The sequence below is a fragment of the Rhinolophus sinicus genome, linkage group LG06 (genome assembly GCF_036562045.2).
Source record: "Rhinolophus sinicus isolate RSC01 linkage group LG06, ASM3656204v1, whole genome shotgun sequence".
Lineage (NCBI taxonomy): Eukaryota > Metazoa > Chordata > Mammalia > Chiroptera > Rhinolophidae > Rhinolophus > Rhinolophus sinicus.
In genome coordinates, this window is record NC_133756.1 from 144,433,190 (window position 1) to 144,456,346 (window position 23,157).

The 23,157-nt window shown below is 38.9% G+C and overlaps 1 protein-coding gene across 2 annotated transcripts in view; it reads left to right on the forward strand.

The window, feature by feature from the left end:
• The window catches only part of CAT (catalase), a 28,677-nt gene extending 9,882 nt beyond the window's left edge, over positions 1-18,795 (forward strand). For both annotated transcript variants that reach the window (XM_019738543.2, XM_074336199.1), the window contains exons 4-13: positions 1,087-1,217; positions 1,659-1,763; positions 2,385-2,510; positions 3,236-3,427; positions 3,884-4,036; positions 7,889-8,027; positions 10,842-10,975; positions 16,121-16,228; positions 17,682-17,765; positions 18,081-18,795. In XM_019738543.2, coding sequence (XP_019594102.2) covers positions 1,087-1,217; positions 1,659-1,763; positions 2,385-2,510; positions 3,236-3,427; positions 3,884-4,036; positions 7,889-8,027; positions 10,842-10,975; positions 16,121-16,228; positions 17,682-17,765; positions 18,081-18,146 — 1,238 coding nt within the window. In that variant the 3' untranslated portion in view covers positions 18,147-18,795. The remainder of the gene's footprint in view (positions 1-1,086; positions 1,218-1,658; positions 1,764-2,384; positions 2,511-3,235; positions 3,428-3,883; positions 4,037-7,888; positions 8,028-10,841; positions 10,976-16,120; positions 16,229-17,681; positions 17,766-18,080) is intronic.
• The last annotated feature ends 4,362 nt before the right edge of the window (positions 18,796-23,157 follow it).

Here is a 23,157-nt window from a genome sequence, read left to right on the forward strand (position 1 = left end):
AACCTTATTAGAAGATAGACAATAAGCACTTCTGCAAATTATACTCAAGTTTTATAGTAGAAAAAATATTTTGAGACATGTAGGAAATTACTTATAATTCTGTTTGTTGAGGTCTTAGGAAATCACACTTGTGCAGAGGCCACCTCTGCAATTCTGTAATGTTTGCAAAGAACTTTTCTACAAGTGGTTGCCTCAAACGGAAGTGTGGAGTTGGGGCTCTTATTAAAAAACCAAGATAACAGCTGCCCTTTATTGAGAATTAACTCTATGCCATCTATGGTTAGGTGCTTTAGATATATTAGCTGTAATCTAATCTGTGGATTTACATTGCAAAGTGGGATTATTTCTATTTCCGAGCGGTGAAGTGATTTTTCCTATGTAACAGAGCTAGTAAGAATTAGATCTATCATACTGCACTCAACACACCGTAATGTTGTGATTCTGTTTCTATTTCAGTCTGTGTTTGTGCATTTTTAAAAATACTTTGGCATGCCAAAATAAACAAAATTAAGAATAAGAACCCATATTTTAACTCATTTTCTTAATATTAACCTCATCATTTTGACAGCTCATGTATTCTCTTTGTTCACTACCTTAATTTTTGTAGTTATTCTCGTCCCTTATTTTAATTACCTATTTGAACACATCTATCTTACGATGTTAAATGGACAGTCTTTTCAGCTGTTATTACGTAGATAGGCACACCTCAGAGATATTGTGGTTTTGGTTCCAAACCACTGCAATAAAGCGAGTACTGAAATAAAGTGAGTCATAGTCTTTTTGCGGGTGGAGGGTCTTGCTTTAATTTGTAAAAAAACACAACATCTGTGACACTCAGTAAAGTGAAGCGCAATAAAACAAGGTATGCCTGTACTCTCGTATTACTCTCAATTAATTCTTTTGTTTCATTTGTAGACCAATTTAGCTGGTGGGTGGTAGAAATAATAACCTAGACACTTTAATACCTAATGTCCTTCTAGGAAATGGATTGGAAAGGTTAGACCTCAATATTTTTTTATGACTTTAGGCTTCTTGGATGCAAAATACTCTGGCTTATGGTTCATTTTGTCCATATTAATCTTTTAGCTGGAGAATCAGGCTCCGCGGACACAGTTCGTGACCCTCGTGGGTTTGCAGTGAAATTTTACACTGAGGATGGTAATTGGGATCTTGTTGGGAATAATACCCCCATTTTCTTCATCAGGGATGCCATTCTGGTAGGTGGTATTTTGTTGATTTAAATTGATTTCAAATGCTCTGTATCGATTGGGATTTGAGGGGAAGCCCCGGGAAAGGCGGAAAAAAGAGAATTTGGGTTGGTTAGATTGGCTTTTAAAACACATTGTTCTGTATTTTATATCTGTTTATTAGCTCAAATAATAATCACCATTGGTTTTAGATTTGGCATTTCAGGATTCACTGACTTCATGGGAATAGTCCAGTTTTCCTTTCAGTGTGTGGAAGATTAATAAAAAGAGGTACTTTGCCCTAGGAACAGGTAGAGGGTAAAATTCATTTTAGGGTTTGGCAGTTTAAAGTTCTAGGATGATATTGTTCATGATATCATAATAATCCATAAACCTAGCAATAGGCATTATATAACATAAGACGCCATATTTCCTGTAAACTTATTTTTTTCTCTCTCTTTTCCCATTTAGTTTCCGTCCTTTATCCACAGCCAGAAGAGAAACCCTCAAACACACCTGAAGGATCCGGACATGGTCTGGGATTTCTGGAGCCTGCGTCCTGAGTCTCTGCATCAGGTGCGACCACTTCTTTTTTACTGTTATGAGTATAATATATCACCTAGGATGGAACTGTAATTAGGCCTCATAACGTCTTTCTCCAGTTTTGACTATTTTATTGGAATTGGTTTCTGACTTTCTTTTTGGGAGGCTTCCTCAGATTTCTTGATCTTGAAATTTGTAATGACCGATTTTGTTAATCTTGCCCCATTCGTAGCCCTTAAGTGATACTAGAAACATTATCAGTTGATATTTAGCAATATTAAGGATTAAAGCCTCTAGTATGAAGTAAAGCTTTTCGTATTTGGGAAATGAGGTAAAAATAGTGCCAAACAAATTTGCTATTAAAATAAATTTTGAATAAAAAGTTAAGTCTAGTTTTCAGATTCGTTTTAGCTTTTCTTTGTAGGATTTTGAGCCCTGAGGTTAATGATTTATCTGTCATTCTGCTTTAAAATTCTTTTTCTTTTTCTTTCTTTTTTAAAAAATAAATGATAATAATGGTAACTCTTGCTGTGGGTACTTGGCTAGTATGTTCCATGTCATTAAGGGAGTTTTCTGGAAATTTAGGACTGTCTTAAAAATCTAGGATGTTTTGATTTAAACTAGAATTTTTAGGCTTTATTTTTTGTTCCTTAGGTGTCCTTCCTGTTCAGTGATCGAGGGATTCCAGATGGACACAGGCACATGAATGGATACGGATCCCATACTTTCAAGCTGGTTAATGCAAATGGAGAGGCAGTTTATTGCAAATTCCATTATAAGGTACACGTTCCCTTTGGGGCAGGGTGCCCCATCTCCTTACCTCTGAGGATTTGGCAAAGATCAAGGCCTCTCCCACCTTTCCCTTAACTCCACCCCCAAGGATGAGAAATATTGATCTCTTTGGTTAATACCATGAGTGTTTTGTTGGCCACCACCCAAGTGAATAGATGCACGCTGCCCAATTAGAAGAAGTGTGTGTAGTCTCTTTTTGGTCTCCTTTTCATGTGGTCAGAGAAGACCACACAGTTGCTGTCAGTAGTCAAGCTTGCTTCTTCTGGACCCTGGGAGCTCTGCCATACACATTTGGGAAAGTGTTCCTTTTCTGTGGCTCTCTGCTTTAATGGTTCCGGTGCCGGAAGGTGCACACTGAAATTCGTTTCTCCCTGGAGAGAGTAGATCGAAGGTTTTGGTTTGTGCTCAAATGTGAGGAGATAATACAGGCCTCTAGGTGAGATCAAAGGAGGTTTCTCCCTGGGTTAGCCTACCTTTCTACAGTTCTTTGTTGAAGTTTAGAGTCAGGCATTACCAAACAGTAAAGTATCATGCTTGACATGTCTTAGCCCTGAGTCACGGTTCTGAGCACAGATACCTTTTTGGGTCCAGGATGGAAATAAGGCAGAATTAGAGCATCCTGTTGGTAAATACCTGTCTCACCATTACTTTCGAAATCTGATGCTATCTTTCCAAAAACATTTCAGCTTGAACTTCTTTCTTTTGTTCTGTAGACTGACCAGGGCATCAAAAACCTTTCAGTTGAAGAGGCAGCAAAACTTGCCCAGGAAGATCCTGACTATGGCCTCCGGGATCTCTTTAATGCCATTGCCACAGGCAACTGCCCCTCCTGGACTTTTTACATCCAAGTCATGACCTTTAAACAGGCAGAAACAGTTTCATTTAATCCCTTTGATGTTACCAAGGTGAGTGAGTTAACGACTAAATTGTTTTCTGTTTTAAGTCTCTTCGTACCTAATTTTAACAAATTTCCAGTCAAGCACTTATCATGATAAGGAAGTCACGTACAAACTGCAGGGGTACCACTTTAGAGTGTCCTCGCTTGTGAATGAATGCTCACCAGTTCCTGTTTGGTAAGATCATTGCAGTCATCTAGGGGGCTTGATATATTGTTAGCAAGGAACAAATTTTGTAAAGATGATGTACTTTTGCCTAGGGAAAGTGTCAGTATTTACCGTTTACTATTGTAAAAGAGTCAACCAATGCATTCACCTTAAGTTCTTATCATTTTATTGGATTCACCATTATTATTTTCACTTACTATCATTGGTTTCCTTATATTTGAAAGCTGGCATTTTTGTGGGTACTTTAATTTCCTTCAATTGGTTGTCTTGTAATTGGGACTATGCCGTTATTTTTAGATTTGGCCTCACAAGGACTATCCTCTTATCCCAGTTGGTAAAATGGTCCTGAATCGGAATCCAGTGAATTACTTTGCTGAAGTTGAACAGTTGGCCTTTGACCCAAGCAACATGCCCCCTGGCATTGAACCCAGCCCTGACAAAATGCTTCAGGTAAACCTGGGGGGCTGAGAGGTACTGTGGCGGTAGTGCGTGTGAGTGCCTGCTTGCACGTGTGCATACGCGCGCACATACACAGTGTAATTTGGCATGGTCTTTGTATGAAGAATTAACTAGAACATCACTTAAACTTTCATCTGGGTTCGTAGTTCCTGTGGGACTGACCAAAACATTTTGAGATGGGTATCACAGTAAAAACCAAATTTCGTATTAAAGTCCCTCCATAGATTAAGACTTCGACATTTAGTCTCTTAATTAAAAAAAAAAAAATCGTATTAGAAATGTCTCAGGTATTTGCAGAGTAAAGCACTCTTTGTCCAGTCTGTAGCTGACAGGAGGGAATATCATTCATTGATTATAACGCCTTGGTCGGCATAACTTTATTCATTTCCCGTTCTGTGGTGATGCTTGAATTTTTCTATCTATAAAAAGAGATCCGGACATGATTTTTCCAAACTAAATTTGTGCTCTCAGTGATTAAAAGCAGTGGGTTAATTTAACCATTTGTCTTGGTAATGTTCCTAGGCATTCAGTACTTTGTTTTTTCTCACTTTCCATTTTGCTCTTTCAAGAGTACAAAGAGTGAAAAATCTTCTTGGGACTAGAAGTCAGTAGGAAAATCATTAGCTTAATAATTATTGAGTAAATCAATCTTTTGCATTTTTTGGACTATGACGATGAAACAAAAGTTAAAGATTACACCCTAGATCAAACTGCAGGGACTGATGGCTCTTATGTAAGCATCTGATTCCAGTTCAGGTGTCACTCCTTGAAGGCAAGCTAAGAGTCCCTTGTTTATTTAATAACTTTTTTGCTTTGACATTGGGAACATTTGAGACTTTTATAGAAAATAAGTTTTCTATGAGTTTTTAGTGCAATGTAACTAATATAAATTGAATACCTATCTACTTACTGTGTGTGATAGACCATCCTGGCTGCTATAACAGATACAAAAACACAAGACAACTATAACGTAAGGCATCATGCTGTGGTGAATCAGGAGAAAGCTTGTCTGATAGGAGGACGATGACAAAGTCTCGAGAAGGAGGTAGCATTTGGGATGGCTTTTGAAAGATGGACAGGATTTTGATTTTCCACAGAGGTCAAATGGGGCAGGAGGGGGACATCAGGAGAGACACAGAGGTGGATGGTGTCGGGTATATTTAAATTGTAAACAGTCCGCTCTTTCCTAAAGGAAAGAAATAAGATTGGGTACACTGAGCATATGTTGGAAGGGACCTCAGCGCTTGAGTAGCAGTGTGTACAGTTGTCCTTTCTAGGAAAAGAAAAGTTTCCTTCAGTTTTGAGAAATGTGATCTGGTATGTTGTATCAAGTAGAATCATTCTGATTGGTGATAAAAAGAAGAGGGAACTGGGGTTGGGACTAGAAAAGGGAAGTCAAGACGATTACAGAGGGTAAACAGAAGTGCTCACATTGGAACCGGGGTGCAGAGGAAGCCAGATAACGTGACCCTGAGTCCCGAGCCTCCTCTGCCTGGGTGCTGGAAGGGAGCTGAACTATGAGCAGGAGCAGTTTATGGGATTTGCCTTTGCCAAGGCACAAAATTGTCCTGGCTAGAGCTAAGACTGTATAACCCTGGTATTGAGGGAACAGGTTCAGGAATAAAAGGTTACCCAAAGGCTTTTCACAAGAATCCAGGGTTACCATGGGTCTCTGGGACCACAGTGAGTGACACTGAGTGCTCCAATTAGAAGAGCACTGGGGCATTGGATGGAGGCCTAAGCCCCGGGAAAAGGACCACACAGCAAATACAGCGAATACATACATATTCTCTACCAACAAAAAAACTAATGTGTCGGGCATCTCATTGAAACTGTGAGAAAGAGAGTTCTGGAAAAAGGATGATAAATGGAAATCCTATAATTCTATTAGTGAATTGAAGTATATGAACGAATCATAGAATTTCTATTAGTATTAATTTCAATTATGGCAAACACATATTTTAAATTGTGTGTTCTGTCTTTATAGTTTTTTAAAATAGAGTTTAAAAAAGTGTTTGAAAGAGCTTTAGTAGGTTCAGTCAGGATATCAGTTCCTAGCCTGGTTTTCCCTACAGCTTCTTAGGTCTTTGAGCTGTGAATTGTAATGCATGAACCATGTTCCGGCCCGTGCCGGGAGGGACGTGGTACGTAGTTAGCCGTTGGGCGACTCGTGAGGAATTGGTTAAGGTTTTCTAAGTGGGTAAGTAATGTAGTCTGCATGGGGCCCTAGGAAAATTATTTTGGCAGGAATGTGTGGGGAGCCACTGTTGGAGGAGGGGCTGGGAGTGGAGAGCCAGTTAGCAGGACTTTGGAATTGCTCTGATGAGAACTTGCGCATCCCAGGGTGGTAGTAGTTGTACAGGCATGGACAGTCTTCTCAGTCACCTTTCCACAGGTCACAGTGATACATGGTAAGGCTTTGTTATTCCAAGTGGCAAGCCAGACGGAGCCTGGGGAAAAGACACAGTAGTAGAATGTAAGTCACTGAGAGACTGTCTCCTGAGTACCTGATGTAAAGCAGCCTTCCTTTACTCTCAGACTGCAGTTTACCAGGAATGGAGAAGATGGTGTCCTGATTGCCCGAGTGGGAGAACTTTGTTCTGCTTTCTGGGCCAGGACCAGCAAGGGGGCTCGGGCACAGGGCCTTGGGTGAGGCCTAGTTGCTGTCAGGGTATACTGTTTCCCCGAAAATAAGACCTAGCCGGACCATCAGCTCTAATGCGTCTTTTGCAGCAAAAATTAATATAAGACCCAGTATTATATATTATATTATATTATATTATATTATATTATATTATATTATATTATATTATATTATATTATATATTGTATTATATTATATTATATTATAATGACCTGGTCTTATATAAGACTGGATATTATATTATACCCCGTCTTATATTAAAATAAGACTGGGTCTTATATTAATTTTTGCTCCAGACGCATTAGAGCTGATGGTCTGGCTAGGTCTTATTTTCAGGGAAACATGGTAGCCTTGCTGTGTCCATTTCCCAACGTTGGCTCTCTATCTGTATGTGGGGTAGCGTTGCCTTATAAACACAAGGTGACACAAAACCGGAATTACATGATAGAGGCTATATCCAGGAACTGCTTGCTTGTGGCTCAATAGTATCTTCTGTCCTGTTGGCACACTTAGAGCATAGCTTAGTCCATTTTGATCTAAAGGAGGAAACCAGCTTCTAAACTACAGGTGGGTCTGTCATGGCTATATGACCAGTCATCTAAATATTACCGTAGGCTATTTGAAATGATGATGTGCGGTAGAGTCACTCAGCCAAAAGCAAATTATTGACAGAATAGTGAGACTGGAAGCGTGAGACTTAAGCATGTTGGTATGAGTGATTTGGTACAAAATTATTGCGTAAGTTGCCCTATTCAACTTGATTTTTATAAGAATATTCTTTCAGATTCAAGGTCAATGAAAACAGTGAAAGAAAACTGCTCATAGAGTAGAGCTTTAAATAATGAGAATATTTAAATAATTGGATACTAAGATTAATGCAGAGTTAATCATAAACCTTTCTGTTTCAACACTAACTGAAAGAAATTTCAAAATGCTTATCATTCTGCCTTGGGAAATATATAACTTAATTTAATCTTTGATTCAGGACCTTGTGCCATTATAGGGCCGTCATTTTGAACCACGGATTTTTTTGTGTATTACTTTGTTTATATCTACAAAGTCTCAGAGCTTTCTGACATAAATCAGATTGTAATATGGGTGTTGTCTTTTTGTGTAATTTCCTATACAGTTGGTTTTGTGGAAATTTGTTTCTTTTTGGTACTACACACAGTCAGTGTCCGTTTCATTTATGACTGTAGGGTCGCCTTTTTTCCTATCCTGACACTCACCGCCACCGCCTGGGACCCAACTATCTTCAGATACCTGTAAACTGTCCCTACCGTGCTCGAGTGGCCAACTACCAGCGTGACGGCCCCATGTGCATGTTCGACAACCAGGGTAGGCCTAAGACATCTGGCTCCCCCTGTGAGGGCAGAGGGCACTGCTGAGCGGAAGGGTGGGATGGCAGGCCAGTGGTTTTCAGTCTCACCCCACGGGACCTACTGTTCTGGGAAGGTGCTCCTCAGACGCGACTGCCAACTGCGTATTTCCTGCCCAGCAGTGATGGTTTAAGCTGCCTGAGGACTCTCCATCCTTTTATCTATTTTATATGTTTCATTGAGAGTTTTCACTTCAAATTTCACTTGCTATCCATCTGATAGTGAAAGGCTGGGAGAAAGACCTTTCACTCTGGAGATAGTAGAGTAGGATCCATCGTAGAGGTTAGGTTTTGGAGACTCTTCACAAAGGGGACTATTCCTTAAATCACTCTGAAATCACCACGACTTAGAATCTTGGACGTCCAAAAGCCAAGAGTTCATGTCTTTTATTTCTCTACACTTCTGCTTGGGCTGTGGAGGAACAAGCCTAGCTATGTAGAATTTGGAGGCGAGGGGTAGGTTAGAATAGGGGACATAGAGCAAATCAAAGGATTCATTTTCCCTCCCCTTGTTTTTTAAGTGAATGAGTTGAATTCATGTAAATCAGCTGGTGAGATGAGACCCACTGCATTTTGGTTTTTGGAGCTCATTTATCAAATTTATGTTATTTTACCCCCTGTTAACTACTTTTTGTTGGTGCCATGTACCAATAGCTTCTATTGCTAATTGTTCTAATTAGAGAATGCTTGATTATGTTTTTTCCTTTTAATATTCCAGTTTAGCATAGATCTTAGTTTTTTTAACTTTCATATTTAGGACATGTGTTTTAGTAATAGGTTGCTTACATAGATCCTTTCAGAAATTTCACTAACATTTATATTTATAGCCCTAGATGTCTGTATTCCAACAAAGTTAATTTTCCTATGATAAACATAATACATGTGCCCTAAAGCCCATTTGGAAACTAAGGGATAAGAAAAACCAACTTATAGTCCCAACACCCAAAGGGTTATATTTTGCTGTATTTTTTGCCAGTCTTTTCTGGGAATATTTTTTATACACTTAAGATTATTTTGTGTAAATAATTTTGTGCCTTGCATTTGTTACCATTCTCACTAAGCCTTTTCCACATATTTATTAACAAGTTTACATGCCCACTAACTGATTCTATCAGATGATTACAATATTTCTGCTCTCTGAGTTTACAGAGTTACAGGATGTATTATTGCTCAAAGTAATTGATACTTCCTGTGTCTGTCTGCTGCATTTTTATTCTAAAGTGATTTTATTTTCCATTCGTATTTCTTGGTCTTTTCGTTATTGAGACTTATTAGAGGTTAATGTATATTTTGGAATCCATTAATAATTAATTGCTTCATGTTTACCACTGTAGTGGCATACATATGAAAAAACTATAAAAAAGGTTTAACCACCCTTTGCCTCATTTTAAAACTAGAGCATTTGGGCTGTGCTCTTAGAGTTCGATAAAAGAGCTTAGTTTTTCCCAGTAGCGAGTGACTTGAAGACAACTCCCTCTTTGAGTAAAGGTCAGAGCTTATTTGGAAATCAAATTTAAAAATTACTCAAATAGGCACATTTCAAAGTGCGAATTAATGCAGAAAAACCACAGTGGTTGCTAGTTATTGGCACATTTTGCTTTTCATATAGACATGGCTGACGTGGAATGAAATTCTTGGGCCAGTAGCTGGGCTCCGTAATAGTGTGGTGTACTCCCTCTGCCCACATGCACTTGGTACCTTGAAAATGTGATCATCAGGCACTTCTGGATTATCCACTCTGAGTAAGCTATTCTGGCAGTGTGCTGGGTAAAATTCCAACCCAGATTGCTTTGTTCAAACCACTTAATATGTTTCTAGGCTACTCCTTCTGTTTAGGCAGTGTGTGTTCATATAATTCAAGCTTCTGCTATTATTAGCCAAAGCAGAGTATAGTTAGGAAAACAAATATGCCAAAATGGAAAAAAAAAGGCTTTGTATATTTTTCCAGAAATTATGAAAGATGTTTTGATTGTATTTGTTGCTGTTTTTTTTCTGTTAGTTCAGAATGCTGACATACTAGACATAGCACAGTTTTAAAAGTTCCTTTTTTATTTATTTGTGGAGGGAAGTAGAAGTGAAGCTAGAATTGAATAAAGTTGTAGTCAATACAGGAGAGATACCCTGAGAATCCTAAAAACCTTTAAGGAAAAGTGAAGTAGAGTTGTGCGATAGGAATATAGTATGTGGTGGAATGGAAGAGACAAAAAACCCAGAGTTCTAATCCCACACCTACCCCTAATTACCGTGTGCCTTTGCAGCAGTTAACCCTTCCAGTCCCAGTTTATGTGCCTGTAAACCGAAGGTGCAGAGCTAGCACTTTTAGTCACTCCCGAATGTTGTGCTTCAGTATTGGCTTGAGCCTGAGTCCACGTCAAGTCCTCACATTTGAAATGTGTCTTTGGGCCTCATTTTCTGTGGGGGTCAAATCAAACCTTTATATATATATTTTTTGTACGGTCACCATCAGAAGATTTTATAGATTAGACCATTTGACGTGTTCAGAGAGAATTTGCGATCTCTTCATCAAGACACAGAGTGAGAGAGCCCATGCGAGCATTTGGGAGGTGGCAGTATTCGCTAAGAATCCGAGTACTGCCTGTAGGTGAACATGGCACATTAAAAATAACATGTTCCTGGCATGCATGTGTATGTATGTGTATGTGTGTATACATACTCGTAGACATAAGTAATTGAATTGATTTTACGTTGCATTGTTTGCAGACTTCCTTCCCTTTTTGTCTCCCTAAGTGAATCTGTGTGGTTTGCCTTTAAAGGTGGTGCCCCCAATTACTACCCCAACAGCTTCAGTGCTCCCGAGCAGCAGCAGAAGTATGCCCTGGAACATAGCGTCCCCTCTTCTGGGGATGTGCGGCGCTACAACAGTGCCAGTGATGATAACGTCTCTCAGGTAACGACTTCCTTGTCTGCTGTGCGCGTCGCTGAACCACTCTGTCTCAGTGTCTGCTGGTTTCCCCCTTTCAAGGTGACTGACTTTAGGGGAGACCTCTCTAATCATAAGTCAGTCCCATTGTGAGATGGAGATGAAGAGCTGTGTTACTTGTGCCCTTTCAGTACAAGATAGGACTCATTTCAGTTCCCCCACATTTTATTGAAGGGGTAAGGTGGGGGCCCATTGGGGAAGAAGTGATTTCATGGAAATCTAAGAAATGGGCGAGTAAAACCTACGTCAGCCAAACGTAAGGATCTGGGCAAGACTGCCTAAATTTAAGGGACTAGAACTCGATTCAAAATACTTTCGGAGCCTCAGTAGCAAGAGGATAGGTGTTTTCACTGCAGGGCCCAGCGTTCCCGTGATGCTGCTAGTCTTCATCTGTCTGCCTCTGCTTTTACGTGATACGAGCTGCTTATTCTTACCATGTCCTTCTATTTTCTCCTCCTTGCCTCAGAGCTTCTGTTTTTACATGGCTGTGGCTTTGCTGTGACCATGGCCTAACTCTTCTGGATGGCTTCTTTCTCCATATATTACATTTTTTTGGGGTGTGGGGTGTGGGGGAACCATCTTTTGTCTCTTTCAGTACTTCTATATCAGATTCTGGAGAGCGGAAATCAGATTGATTTGACTAATCTTTTCTCTCTAGGTCACATTACTGCCTCTGGCGAGCCTATAGCTAACTGCCCCGGGTCAAGTGCCCACCTTTCCCATGACCTGTGGGCTCCTACGTAGATGCACTGAAAGACACCCTTTAACTTTGAAGGGCTGCCACCTCCTTAATGTGTTCAGTGCAACTTATACCACACACAAGAAAAGAATAAAGTTAAAAATTATAGTTGTCGTAGAGCTCTGCTTTGGTAGTTGGTATTAAACTTAGTATTTAAGTGAGACTAGGACCTATTTCTAGTTTCTCACTTTATAAATGTGGGTTCTAAGTAAAATACACTAAAATACAGGAATTGATTGTGAAGATAATATTGATTTGAAAGGCACTTATGTGTATACATATATATGTGTACATAAAAAAGAAATTACTTTGTTGTAGGATATAAACCATATTTAGATGGAATTAAACAAATCCTGAAAAGCCTTTTGTAGAAACTGCATTATACTTGATATGCAGGTGATACCAAGTATATTACAATACAATTCCTGCCTCTCAAAGAATTTTGCCTACATGAGGTCTATTCCAGTATTAAACTAGCCAATATAAACTCTGCAGAAATTAGATAATGAGGCTGTTGCTTACACATTAAAGCTTATTAGATAATCATCCTTATTTTGAGATATTTTCTTATCGCTATACTGAAGTCATGTTTTTGAGCAGTCATGATACTGCTTACAGGTTTATAGCATAATCCTGTGACTATAAGTCTCATGGGAAATGAAGAAGGTCCAGAGTTATACTCTTAAAAAAAAAAAAGACTCATTTGGACTTCCACTTTTGGCTTATGGCCGCCTAGCTTTTTTCAGACCTGTTCTCTCATGGAGAACATGGAAAGCTAGATAAGATACAAAAAGCATCTGCTTTTTAAGGCGTTGGGGAGCTAACAGAGCAATAAGGATTTGAGGGGCCAAGATCTTGGACAGAAAAGTAATGCAGAGATGTGAGCTTGGCATTAGGGCCCTTTCTTTCCTAATGAGGCATTTGTTACTTTTGTAAGCATTGACCAAGATGCTGAACAGAGTTTACAGCATTTTCATGGGTCTGGAGGGATAAAAATTGGAGTTCAGGGCCTGCTAAGGAAGAGGCCTCTGGTTAACCTCCCAGGCTTTCAGTTGGAATCCCTGAAGGGTCACGCTCAAGAATAATGGCAAACCTGAAATAAGCTTTCCCTCACAAAAACTGAGGCACAGCTTTGCATCAGCTCAATCTCAGACTGGATTAAAGCAATTTCTTTCTGTCCTAACTGTCTGCCAGAAGCAAACATAAATCTTCAAAGGAAAATAGGGCCTCAAATTATCTCTCTCTCTTGTTTTATTTACAAATGTCCAGCATTCAATAATAAATTGCCAGCATACCCAACACATAAGATATGACTGAAAACCAAGAGGGGAGTAAAAAAGCTGTCAATAGAAACAAACCTACCGTTGACCCAGATAATGCAATTGTCAGATATTATAGACTTTAAAATTACTGTGGTTAATATGTTCAAGAAAAAAAACCATGGAGAATTTAATAGAACTTTATGCAAAAAGAATTGAATGGACATACTGAACTGGAAAATGCAACAACTGAAATTAAGAACTTAGTTCAATTAAACACAACTGAAGAGAGGATTAGGGAATTGAAACAGAGCAGTAGATATTATCAAAAGTATCTCATGAAAAGAAAAAAAGAACTCTTCATTATGAGACACCATGTAGAGATTAAAAAGGCAAGCCACAGAGTGGGAGAATACATTTGCTGTTCATCTACCAGATGACTTGTGCAGAATATATAAAGAACTCCTACACAACAATAAGAAAGAAACAGAACAAATCAATAGAAAAATGAGCAAAAGACTTGAGCAGGCACTTCACAAGAGGACATTCAGACAGCTGAAAAACATATAGAAAGATGGTTTACCTCACTAGTCATCCAGGATATGCAAAATAAAACCACAAAGCAATACCACTACATATGTACCAGAATGGCTAGAATTAAAAAGACTGATCATACCAGTGTTGTGAGAATGAGGATGAAAAATACTCCCTGGAGCTGATTTTAAGCTACCGGCATGATGTCACTGAACCTGTGGCATTGGGAAGTGATGTTCATTATCCCACTATTATAGTATTTCCACCATAGAGATGAAGTAAATACAAATGTCCTCAAGAACAGAGGTAATACGTATTAATTAAGAAGTGATGTGTTTTAAGGATTTATTACTTTTGTTTGTAATGTTATTTAATTGTAAGTTTATATAATTTAATTTTTAATCATGGCCGTGTTTAAGTCACTCACAGAATTCCTAAAAATTTGACAACCTGCTCTCATGAGCAAGTTGGCAGCAGCACACGAATGGAATTTCAAGACTAAATTCCTTTTAGTTCAAGATGGTAGATTGAAGTGACATATTCGTAGGAGGTCTTTCTTCTAATTCTCACACATGACATATTAGACTAAAAATATCAATTAAAAAGTATGTAGTTGAGCTAATAAACAAGAAGGTTCAATCTCCAGTTTCCAGAAATGAAAAAGGAATCATAGCAGTGTATGAACATTGAAGGTGTATATCTCATGGGGGTAACCAAACCCTATTTACATCTTATTAATATTTTATGCCTCCAAGGGGCTAAGAGTTGAGGCCTTAAACTTAGTGTTGTAGAGAGAGAGAACTGAGCTCTTGAAATAATGACCACAACTAGGAACTGGCATTTCATTGGAAAAATTACCCACCAGACTGAAGATGCAGCTTGGAAGCATGTGGACTCTACATGGAAGCAATTGCTTCTGAGAAGTTGGGATCCCTTTCCTATACTGTGCTCAGCTGTGGTCCCTGCATTCTTGTCCCACTTAGAACCATATGGAAGTCCTGAACTGAGAAACAAGTGAATCTGTGAACCTTGTTAGGCCTCTGCATAGGTGACAAAAAAAAAAGTCACCACGTGAAGACACCTTCACAGCTCATACATATTTGGAATTTCTGCAGAAGGTAACTTGTGTTGAAGATGAGTCGCATAGAAAAATTACAATACATACAAGGAAATCCAATGCCCTGAGATATTGCACATGCAGTAAATGATTGCACATGCAATAAATGATTGCACTGATAGAATAAAAGGGATTTAAAATAAGTACATATACAACATTAAGGAGATACAGAAAGGAATATTATCTATAAGATGAATAGGACATAAGAAAACAAGAACAAGTAGATTTGAAAAAGAACTAAATAGAAATTTTTAGAAACAAAAAATGCAATCTTTGAAATAAAAATCCAACAGATACAGTGACTCAGTAGGTGTTTAAACAATATGTTAAATACAGCTAAAGAGAGAATTAGTGAATTGGAGGTAGATCTGAGGAGATCCCCATAATGCAGTACTTTGATTAGATTGTGTTAATATCAAAAGTCTGATTTTTAAACTTTCATATCAGATTTAAACTTTGCTTAAGTTAAAAAAATGTTATAACTTCTTTCATAACTTAGAAAAGAAAGAATGAATAGATGAATGAAATGTTGGAATAAAATTATACCTATAACCTAGAAATGGTTGTTTTCAGAAATGAGTAATGACCATTTAGACTCACACTTGATACTTACTGTGTTTCCCCAAAAATAAGACCAGGTCTTATATTAATTTTTGCTCCGAAAGACACATTAGGGCTTATGTTTAGGGGATGTCATCCTAAAAAATCATGCTGGGGCTTATTTTCCGGTTAGGTCTTATTTTCGGGGAAACACAATAGCTCCTATTTTTCATTTTAATCTAATGATGATATTAATTTTAGAGGTAAACCCAATAATCTAAGGCAGATATCACTGTTAACATCTATCTACTCCAAGAAATCTTGGCTTTTGAATAACTAAGGTTATATATTAATGAATTAGGTTTGTTTTTTTTTCATTCTGTGGTTTTGGGTGAATTGAACAAAGGTTGTGTTGTGCTAAGTTTGCATTTGATAATTTGCACAATCTGGACTTGTCAGTATTAAGAGTGGGGTGGGATTTTTAATTGTAGGTTAAACTGGCTTTTACTTATAAGAGATTTATTAGCAGTGACTACAAAGGACATTATTAAATAGCAGTTAACAACTGACTTCTTCCTATTTTGCTTAAAATAAAACAAAACAAAAAGTGAGGAACTCAACACAAATGACAGTTTCAATTATAATTTAAAATTATTCTTAAATTCTAAAAGCTTTTCATTCTTATGCAAATGAGAAATCTCACTTTTTCATTTCAGGTCACATATTGGGCGAGTTTTGTTTGTGATAACTCTATATTTTCTTTTTTTAAATTAAATTTATTGGGGTGACAATGGTTAGTAGTTACAAAGGTTTCAGGTGTACAGTTCTGTAATACATCATCTATATATCGCCTTGTGTGTTCACCACCCAGGCAGCTCTCCCTCCATCACCATATATTTGCACACTGTATTTTCTATGAGCAGGTGCGGGCATTCTATACGAACGTACTGAATGAAGAACAGAGGCGACGCCTGTGTGAGAACATTGCTGGCCATCTGAAAGACGCACAGCTTTTCATCCAGAAGAAAGCGGTGAGTGATATTTTAGAAGCTGAAGGATGACATCTGCTGGCTTGAGAAGGGAGTGCAGCTGTGTGAGAGAACCCTTAAAAGTGTCTATTTCTATTTTACTTGAGCTAAGTGGACTTAAGAAAATGAGAACTAAGCCCCAATCAACCTCTGGTTGTTTTCTCTCCAACGCATATGGTATATCCATTGATCCTCAGCCTTTTGTCCAGTGTGTAATAATTTAGTTGAGTTCAGGGTGAACTCTCTCCTATGCTGTTTAATTTGACTGCGGCCAAGTTCTGTGCAGCAATGTTCAATATCAAAATGGGGTCCCGTCACAATTTTGCTTTGACTTTAGATGATACAAAATACAGATTACATTTTTACATTTAGATTTGAAGCCTGTCTAACCACTTTATGTCATGACCCCTGACCCTCCCTACTTCAGAAGCAACTAGAAACTTGCGTGTTTTCAGGGGTGAGAACTGAGCTGCTTCCAAATTCAGGCTGAACTTTTGAACTAAGATACCTGGCTATTTCTGATGGCAGCTCATTGTGTTGTGTGAAGTTTTCTCACTTATGGTTTCCTGGCCTGCCACAGGGGTAAGCTTCTTGTAAATATAGAAAACTTCACTATTTCCTTGTCTCTTGGTTGCTGCTTCTGTGTTCATAGGGGCAGCTGGGCTAGCAGCTGTCTGGGATGTGTTCAAAGGTCTGGAGACAAGTACCAGTAGGCTGGGCATTTTCTCTGGAGGCAAAGTTCTGTGTCTGTAACTATCTATTATGAGTGTGTGTGTGTCTATAAAAATAAATCTTTGTGGCACTATTTATTTATTGCTTTTTCTAGCAGAGAGCCAGACAGTTGCTCTGTGAGATAGCTGGGGCAGGTTTTAATCTTACTGATGAGAATGATTGTAAGATACAGAGCTAGGCAGGCCGCTTGGCATTCTTCTCACATACGAGTATGTTGAAGCTGTAAGGCTTCATGTGGGTTCATGCCACCCCACCTCTTTCTGCTGTCTGCTTGGGCTCAGCCCAGGGTTGGGAATTCCTGCTGGAAGGGTATGGAATTGCCCAGCAATGTCTTTGTATACTTTAAATTCAGGCAGTGTTTGGGCACATTTCTTAATACAAATACTTAATACAAATCACGAACTTGTTGAGTTACTGTGAGGTCAGCTCTTTCCATGTAGTCAGTGCATCTCACCTCCTAAGTGTTTTTCTCATAATGTTCTATGAGGTAGGTGAAATTATCTTATTCATTGTATGAGGGGTGGACGTGCTCAGGTGAATGATGTACCCAAGCTTGTTCAGTACATGTCAGAGTTGTCACGGGGCCCCAGTCTTACTCTTTGTTTTTCATCACTGTGTGGGTCCTTCTGTGGAAGCGTTCTTCCTCCTTTAGAGGCAACACTGTGAGACCAGCACTGGGGCCTGGCCTGGTAGGGACTCGGGTAATGTTTACATTTACTTTCAGGTCAAGAACTTCACTGACGTCCATCCTGACTACGGGGCCCGCATCCAGGCTCTCCTGGACAAATACAATGCCGAGAAACCCAAGGTGAGCCCAGAGCAGCCTGGCCGAGGCAGGGCGTGTGTCCTGGGGCAGACCTTTTGGACTGATTCTCCTCAGGGACAACTATTCGATTGCTTAAGCAGCTGTTCAGAAACTCATTTGAGACATAAATGAATTTATATCTCCTCACCTGTAAAACATATACTCTTGATTTTAGCTCTGGCCAATATAAGATAGTTCCAGGTGAATGCATTCTGAATTGTTATTTTCATTTGCGTGCACATTTAAGCTAAGATAAACTACCAGGTTGCTCCTGCCAACTGAGTTGATTAGTCTGCTGGTCTTGTTCTTTTAAAACAGAACACGATTCACACCTTTGTACAGCATGGCTCTCACCTGGCTGCAAAGGAGAAAGCCAACCTGTGAGGGTCGGAGCCGGGGGCTGGCGCCTATGCAACAAAGCACAGTATTCACACGCGCAGTCCACTCACCGCGGAATAGAAGATTCTACTGTGTGAGATGCGCCAGTGTAAGCATTTGTCTTTAGAATGATAATCCAGATTTCTATAGCAAATAATCTAACAATGGCTTTTAATCTGTTTCCCTAGGGGAAAGATGAAGGCTAAGGCTTAACAGTCACTTAAAAGAAACATGTAATTGCTTTCGGTAGTTGGTTTGATTATTCATTTAAAATGACTAGAATGAAAGTTTCTAGCAGAAATATAATTTAATTCAATAAGAAAAAATCTTGATGGAATTAGTATGTTTGCATATCATCTCAAGGCCGATAATATAAAAATATGGTTGTAGTTATATAAGAAGAAAATATAAAGATAATCCACCCAGAAACTTTAATTTTCCTAAGTTCTCTATAGGAAAAACGCATTTAATTGCCTTAGCATCTTTTGAAAATAACTTCAGTACCATTACGGCTTAATGCTTATTTCTTCTGCTTGGAATGGAACCAATTTTTTTTTTAAACTTGGAATTCATTTATGCCAATACAACATTGATTTTACAACAGACTGATGTGTAATTATTACATTTTTACAATAAAATAATCTATACATAAGAATAGAGAGTGGTATTTGATTTCTTTCGGCTCCATATATAACTTGGAATGTTCCACCAGACTCTTAATCTGAATATCGTCTGTTATCAGATACTTACCCTTAAAATTGAAAATACCAATATCATGAGGATACTATGTTATTTGTTTAAACCAATAGCCTTTAGACACTGGGGACCAGAACTTTATTGGGAAAATAGCAAACTTCCATACTTTGAAAATTACTTAGATCTCTTGCACGTTAGCTCACTTCTTTATCTGATTCTGAGTTTTTAAAATAAACGTTCACAACCTCACTTTTTTTTTTTTAACCCATATTTGCCGATCATCCTTGAAAATCAGGTAGAACACTTTAAAGGTGAATTCTGAATACCAAATGAAAACCTGCTTTCCTTGAAAAAGCTTATTCCCTTCGTCTCAGATCTTCAAAACCAGTTTGTACTTAGTGTCAGGAATTCCCTGAGATCTTGGGCTTCAGGAAACAGACCGCTAATGGATACAAAGTCTCAAACTTTTAGCTCAGACTTCTTTACTCTATTTTGTCAAACTGTCCTGCCTAAATTCCTCCTGTATTTGAGTGTGCTTGAAAACTTGTAGTATTTGTAGACATAGAAAATAAATTTATCCATTTGTACCCAATGGTGAATACTTTTAATGTGGTAATTTTATTATACTTATATCTTTTTATAATATTAAATATGTAAGATAAACTCAAAAATTAATACAGTTTGACAGTGGAAAGGAGGTTATTTGAATATTGGTTATTAACTACAAAGACAGTTTTTTGAGATATTTTTCTTCTTTGTTCTATTCTGTAGTGTAAAAATAAATTGATAGTTAAAATCACATGTATCTAACATATTTCTTGTATGTAAAAATTTGACACATGTAAGTGTCCCCAGTTTTTTTTTTTTTTTTTTAAATAAATTTTATTGGGGAATATTGGGGAACAGTGTGTTTCTCCATGGCCCATCAGCTCCAAGTAGTTGTCCTTAGTCTAGTTGTAGAGGGCGCAGCTCAGCTCCAAGTCCAGTCGCCGTTTTCAATCTTTAGTTGCAGGGGGCGCAGCCCACCATCCCATGCGGGAATTGAACCGGCAACCTTGTTGAGAGCTCACGCTCTAACCAGCTGAGCCATCCAGCCGCTCCTCCAGTGGCTCAGTGGCAGCTCATTGTCCTTCAGTCCAGCTGTGGAGGGTGCAGCTCACTGGCCCGTGTGGGAATCGAACCAGCAACACTATTGTTCAGAGCTCGCGCTCTAACCAACTGAGCCATCTGGACGCCACCAAATGTCCCCAGTTTTACTCTGCAGACCTCTTTTGTAATTTTCAAAGATAAATAGTGATGAAGTTAACTTCCAGTTAGGTTTTACTTCCTGAGAGGTACTATCTAATTACATTCCTTTAAAGTGACATTAAGATACATGGGACCCATGGTGATGGCTAGCCAGTAATGATGGCAAAAGTGCACGAATGCAAGAAAGGGAAACCTCATGTTTTTACTTTCTCAGGAAGTTGGGATTGCAATTTCAGTTGCACAGGTGCGTTTCAAGCCTTTTTTCATATCATGCTCACTAATATTGGCCAAAGCAAGTCACATGCTAAGCCCCAAGTCAAAGGGTGAGAAAATACACTCTAATGTGGAGCTGATTGTGTGTGTGTGTGTGTGTGTGTATGAGAGAGAGAGAGAGAAAATCTGAACAATTGAACATCTGTTCTTCAGCACTACTGGGAACTTCACTGGTCATCACCTTCTTCATGTCCTTACCTCCCTTCTGACTCTGTTTAGATTTTATGTTTCAAAATGATAATTACTCCAGAACCCAGCCTTGGGAAAATACGCCTCTTACTTAGCTCCTGCACTGAAATCACTGTGGCTGGAGCAAAGCACAGCCTTGCGGACTGGGCTTTTACAGATTTGACGACAGACCTCGCGTGGACCCTCGGCACTGCCCGGAAATCCATCTTTCCTTTATCAGTAAATTCTCCCTCTTGTGTCTCCCCCTCCCTCTCAGTTCCTTTGTTCACCAGGAATAGGATACCTTCCTTACTTTTCCTCCACCCAAATCCTCCAGCTTGCCGGCACGGACATCCATGTTGATGAAGAGGGGCTCTGCTGTGCTCAGGCTGAAGGTCAGCCCCCCACTTGTGCATGGTCCCACGCCGCCTGCCTCCTCTGGAATCTCCTGCCGTCTCTGCACCACCAGTTCTTCTCTTCCTTCTGCATCACTCCTCTTAGCTGCGGTTATAAGTCTCCGCAAGTCCTCTTTTGATCTCATAGGCCTCTCCTGTTATTGCCCCCTTTATTCTGCTCCCCTTTATTGAAAAATATCTTAAAAGAGTTGCCTTTACTTGCTGTCCCTGCTATCTTCTGTCCTCTTTGAGCCTACTCCAATTGGGCTGCCCTTGCCTAGGTCACCAATGACTTCCATGCCACTCAAATCTAACGGTCCCATCCAGCAATCCCACTTCTGGGTATATACCCCAAAGAAGAGAAAGCAGGGATTTGAAAGGATATATGTGCACCGCATACTCATAGCATTATTCACAATGGCCAAAAGGTGGAAACAGTCTAAGTGTCCATTGATGGATAAATGGATCAACAAAATGTGGTATATCCAGACAGTGGAATATCATTCAGCCATAAAAAGAAAGGCAATTCTGACACATGCTACAACGTGGGTGAACCTTGAAGATACTATGCTCAGTGAAATAAGCCAGACACAGATGGACAACTATGGTAGGATTCCACTTGTATGAGGTCCCTGGAGTAGTCAAAAGCACAGCTACAGAAAGGAGAATTAGTGGTTGCCAGGGACTGTGGGGAGCAGAAAATGGGGAGTTACTGTTTCATGGTTACAGAGTTTCTGTTTGGGACAATGAGAAAGTTTTGGAGATGGATGGCGGTGATGATTGCACAGCAATGTGAAAGTACTTAATGCCACTGAACTGTGCGCTTAAAAATTGTTAAAACAAAACAAAACAAAACAAAAAAAATTGTTAAAACAGTAAATGTTATGTATATTTTACCATAATGAAAAATCCAATGGTTCATTCTCATTCCTTGTCTTACATGCCCTCTCAGCAGGGTTTGACAGCTGGTCATTGGCACCTTCTTTTTTCAGTAACAGCTTTTTTGAGATATAATTCACATACCATAAAAATCACCCACTTAAAAGTGTACAATGGTTTTTAGTATATGCACACAGAGTTGTGCAATCATCACTACAGTCAATTTTAGAACATTTTTGTCACCCCCAAAACACCCTATAGCCGTTAGCAGTGGCTTACCATCCCCCTAATTTAATCCTTCCCCTACCCTTGGCTATTAACTAGTCTTACTTTCTGTCTATGAATTTTCCTACTCTGCGTATTTCATTTGAATGGCGCTATGTAATAGGTGGTCTTTTGTGACTGGTTTCTTTCACTTAGCATGATGTTTTCAAGGTTCTTACTTGTTGTAGTATATATCAGTATTTCATTTTCTTTTATTGCCAAATAACATTCCATTGAATAGATATGCCATGTTTTATTTACCCCTTCTTAGTGGATAGAAGTGTGGGTGGTTTCCCCTCTGGCTATTACAAATAATGCTGCTGTGAACAGCCGTGTATGTGTTGTTGTGTAAGCACATGTTTATATTTCTCCCATTCTCATCTTAGAAGGCGTTTTCATTTACTTTCTGGCACAACAACACTGAAAATCCACTGTGGGTATTTTAAAATCTATTACTCGCTCTTCCGGAAGGAGGACTTGCCCTGGGCTTTTTGAAGCACTGTGAGAAGGATTACCTTGTTCATTTCAAATTCAATGAACAAACCTATTTCTGAATCGGTTTAAACACACAATTTTTTCTTCCTCTGATAAAGGGGCATCACCTTAATTTATAATCTCTGCTAAGGAAATGAGTTTTAAACTCGCTTTTCTGAGACAAGTACACTGGGTGAGCTTCTGGGCCATTTCTTTGCATCTCAGGTCATGGTATTACCGAAAGGCCAAGGGCCAAAGCACACTTTAAATGATCTGATGAGACAAATTGAAGGTTTAAAACTCTTTATCAGAGGTTTTAAAGATGTGAAGGGTTAGCAGAGGTGAACTCAAAAAGTTCTGTATACTTTTGAATTTCTGAGATCCTTTTTACAAAGGAAATACTGAATCCTTCGCTTGACTGTTTGATAAGTGAATTTTGCGTTGTCAGTTTTCATTTTTTGTTGTTTTGCTTTGGTTTTGTTTCAAGTGTGGTATTTTAAATTGTCCTTTGTATTTTCTGTTCTTTAATAAATTGTATTATGAAGCTCTGTGTTTAAGTAAGACCCACATTTTAAAGGGTCTAGTGGGTTAAATGAGATTCCCCAAAAGGATATGTCATG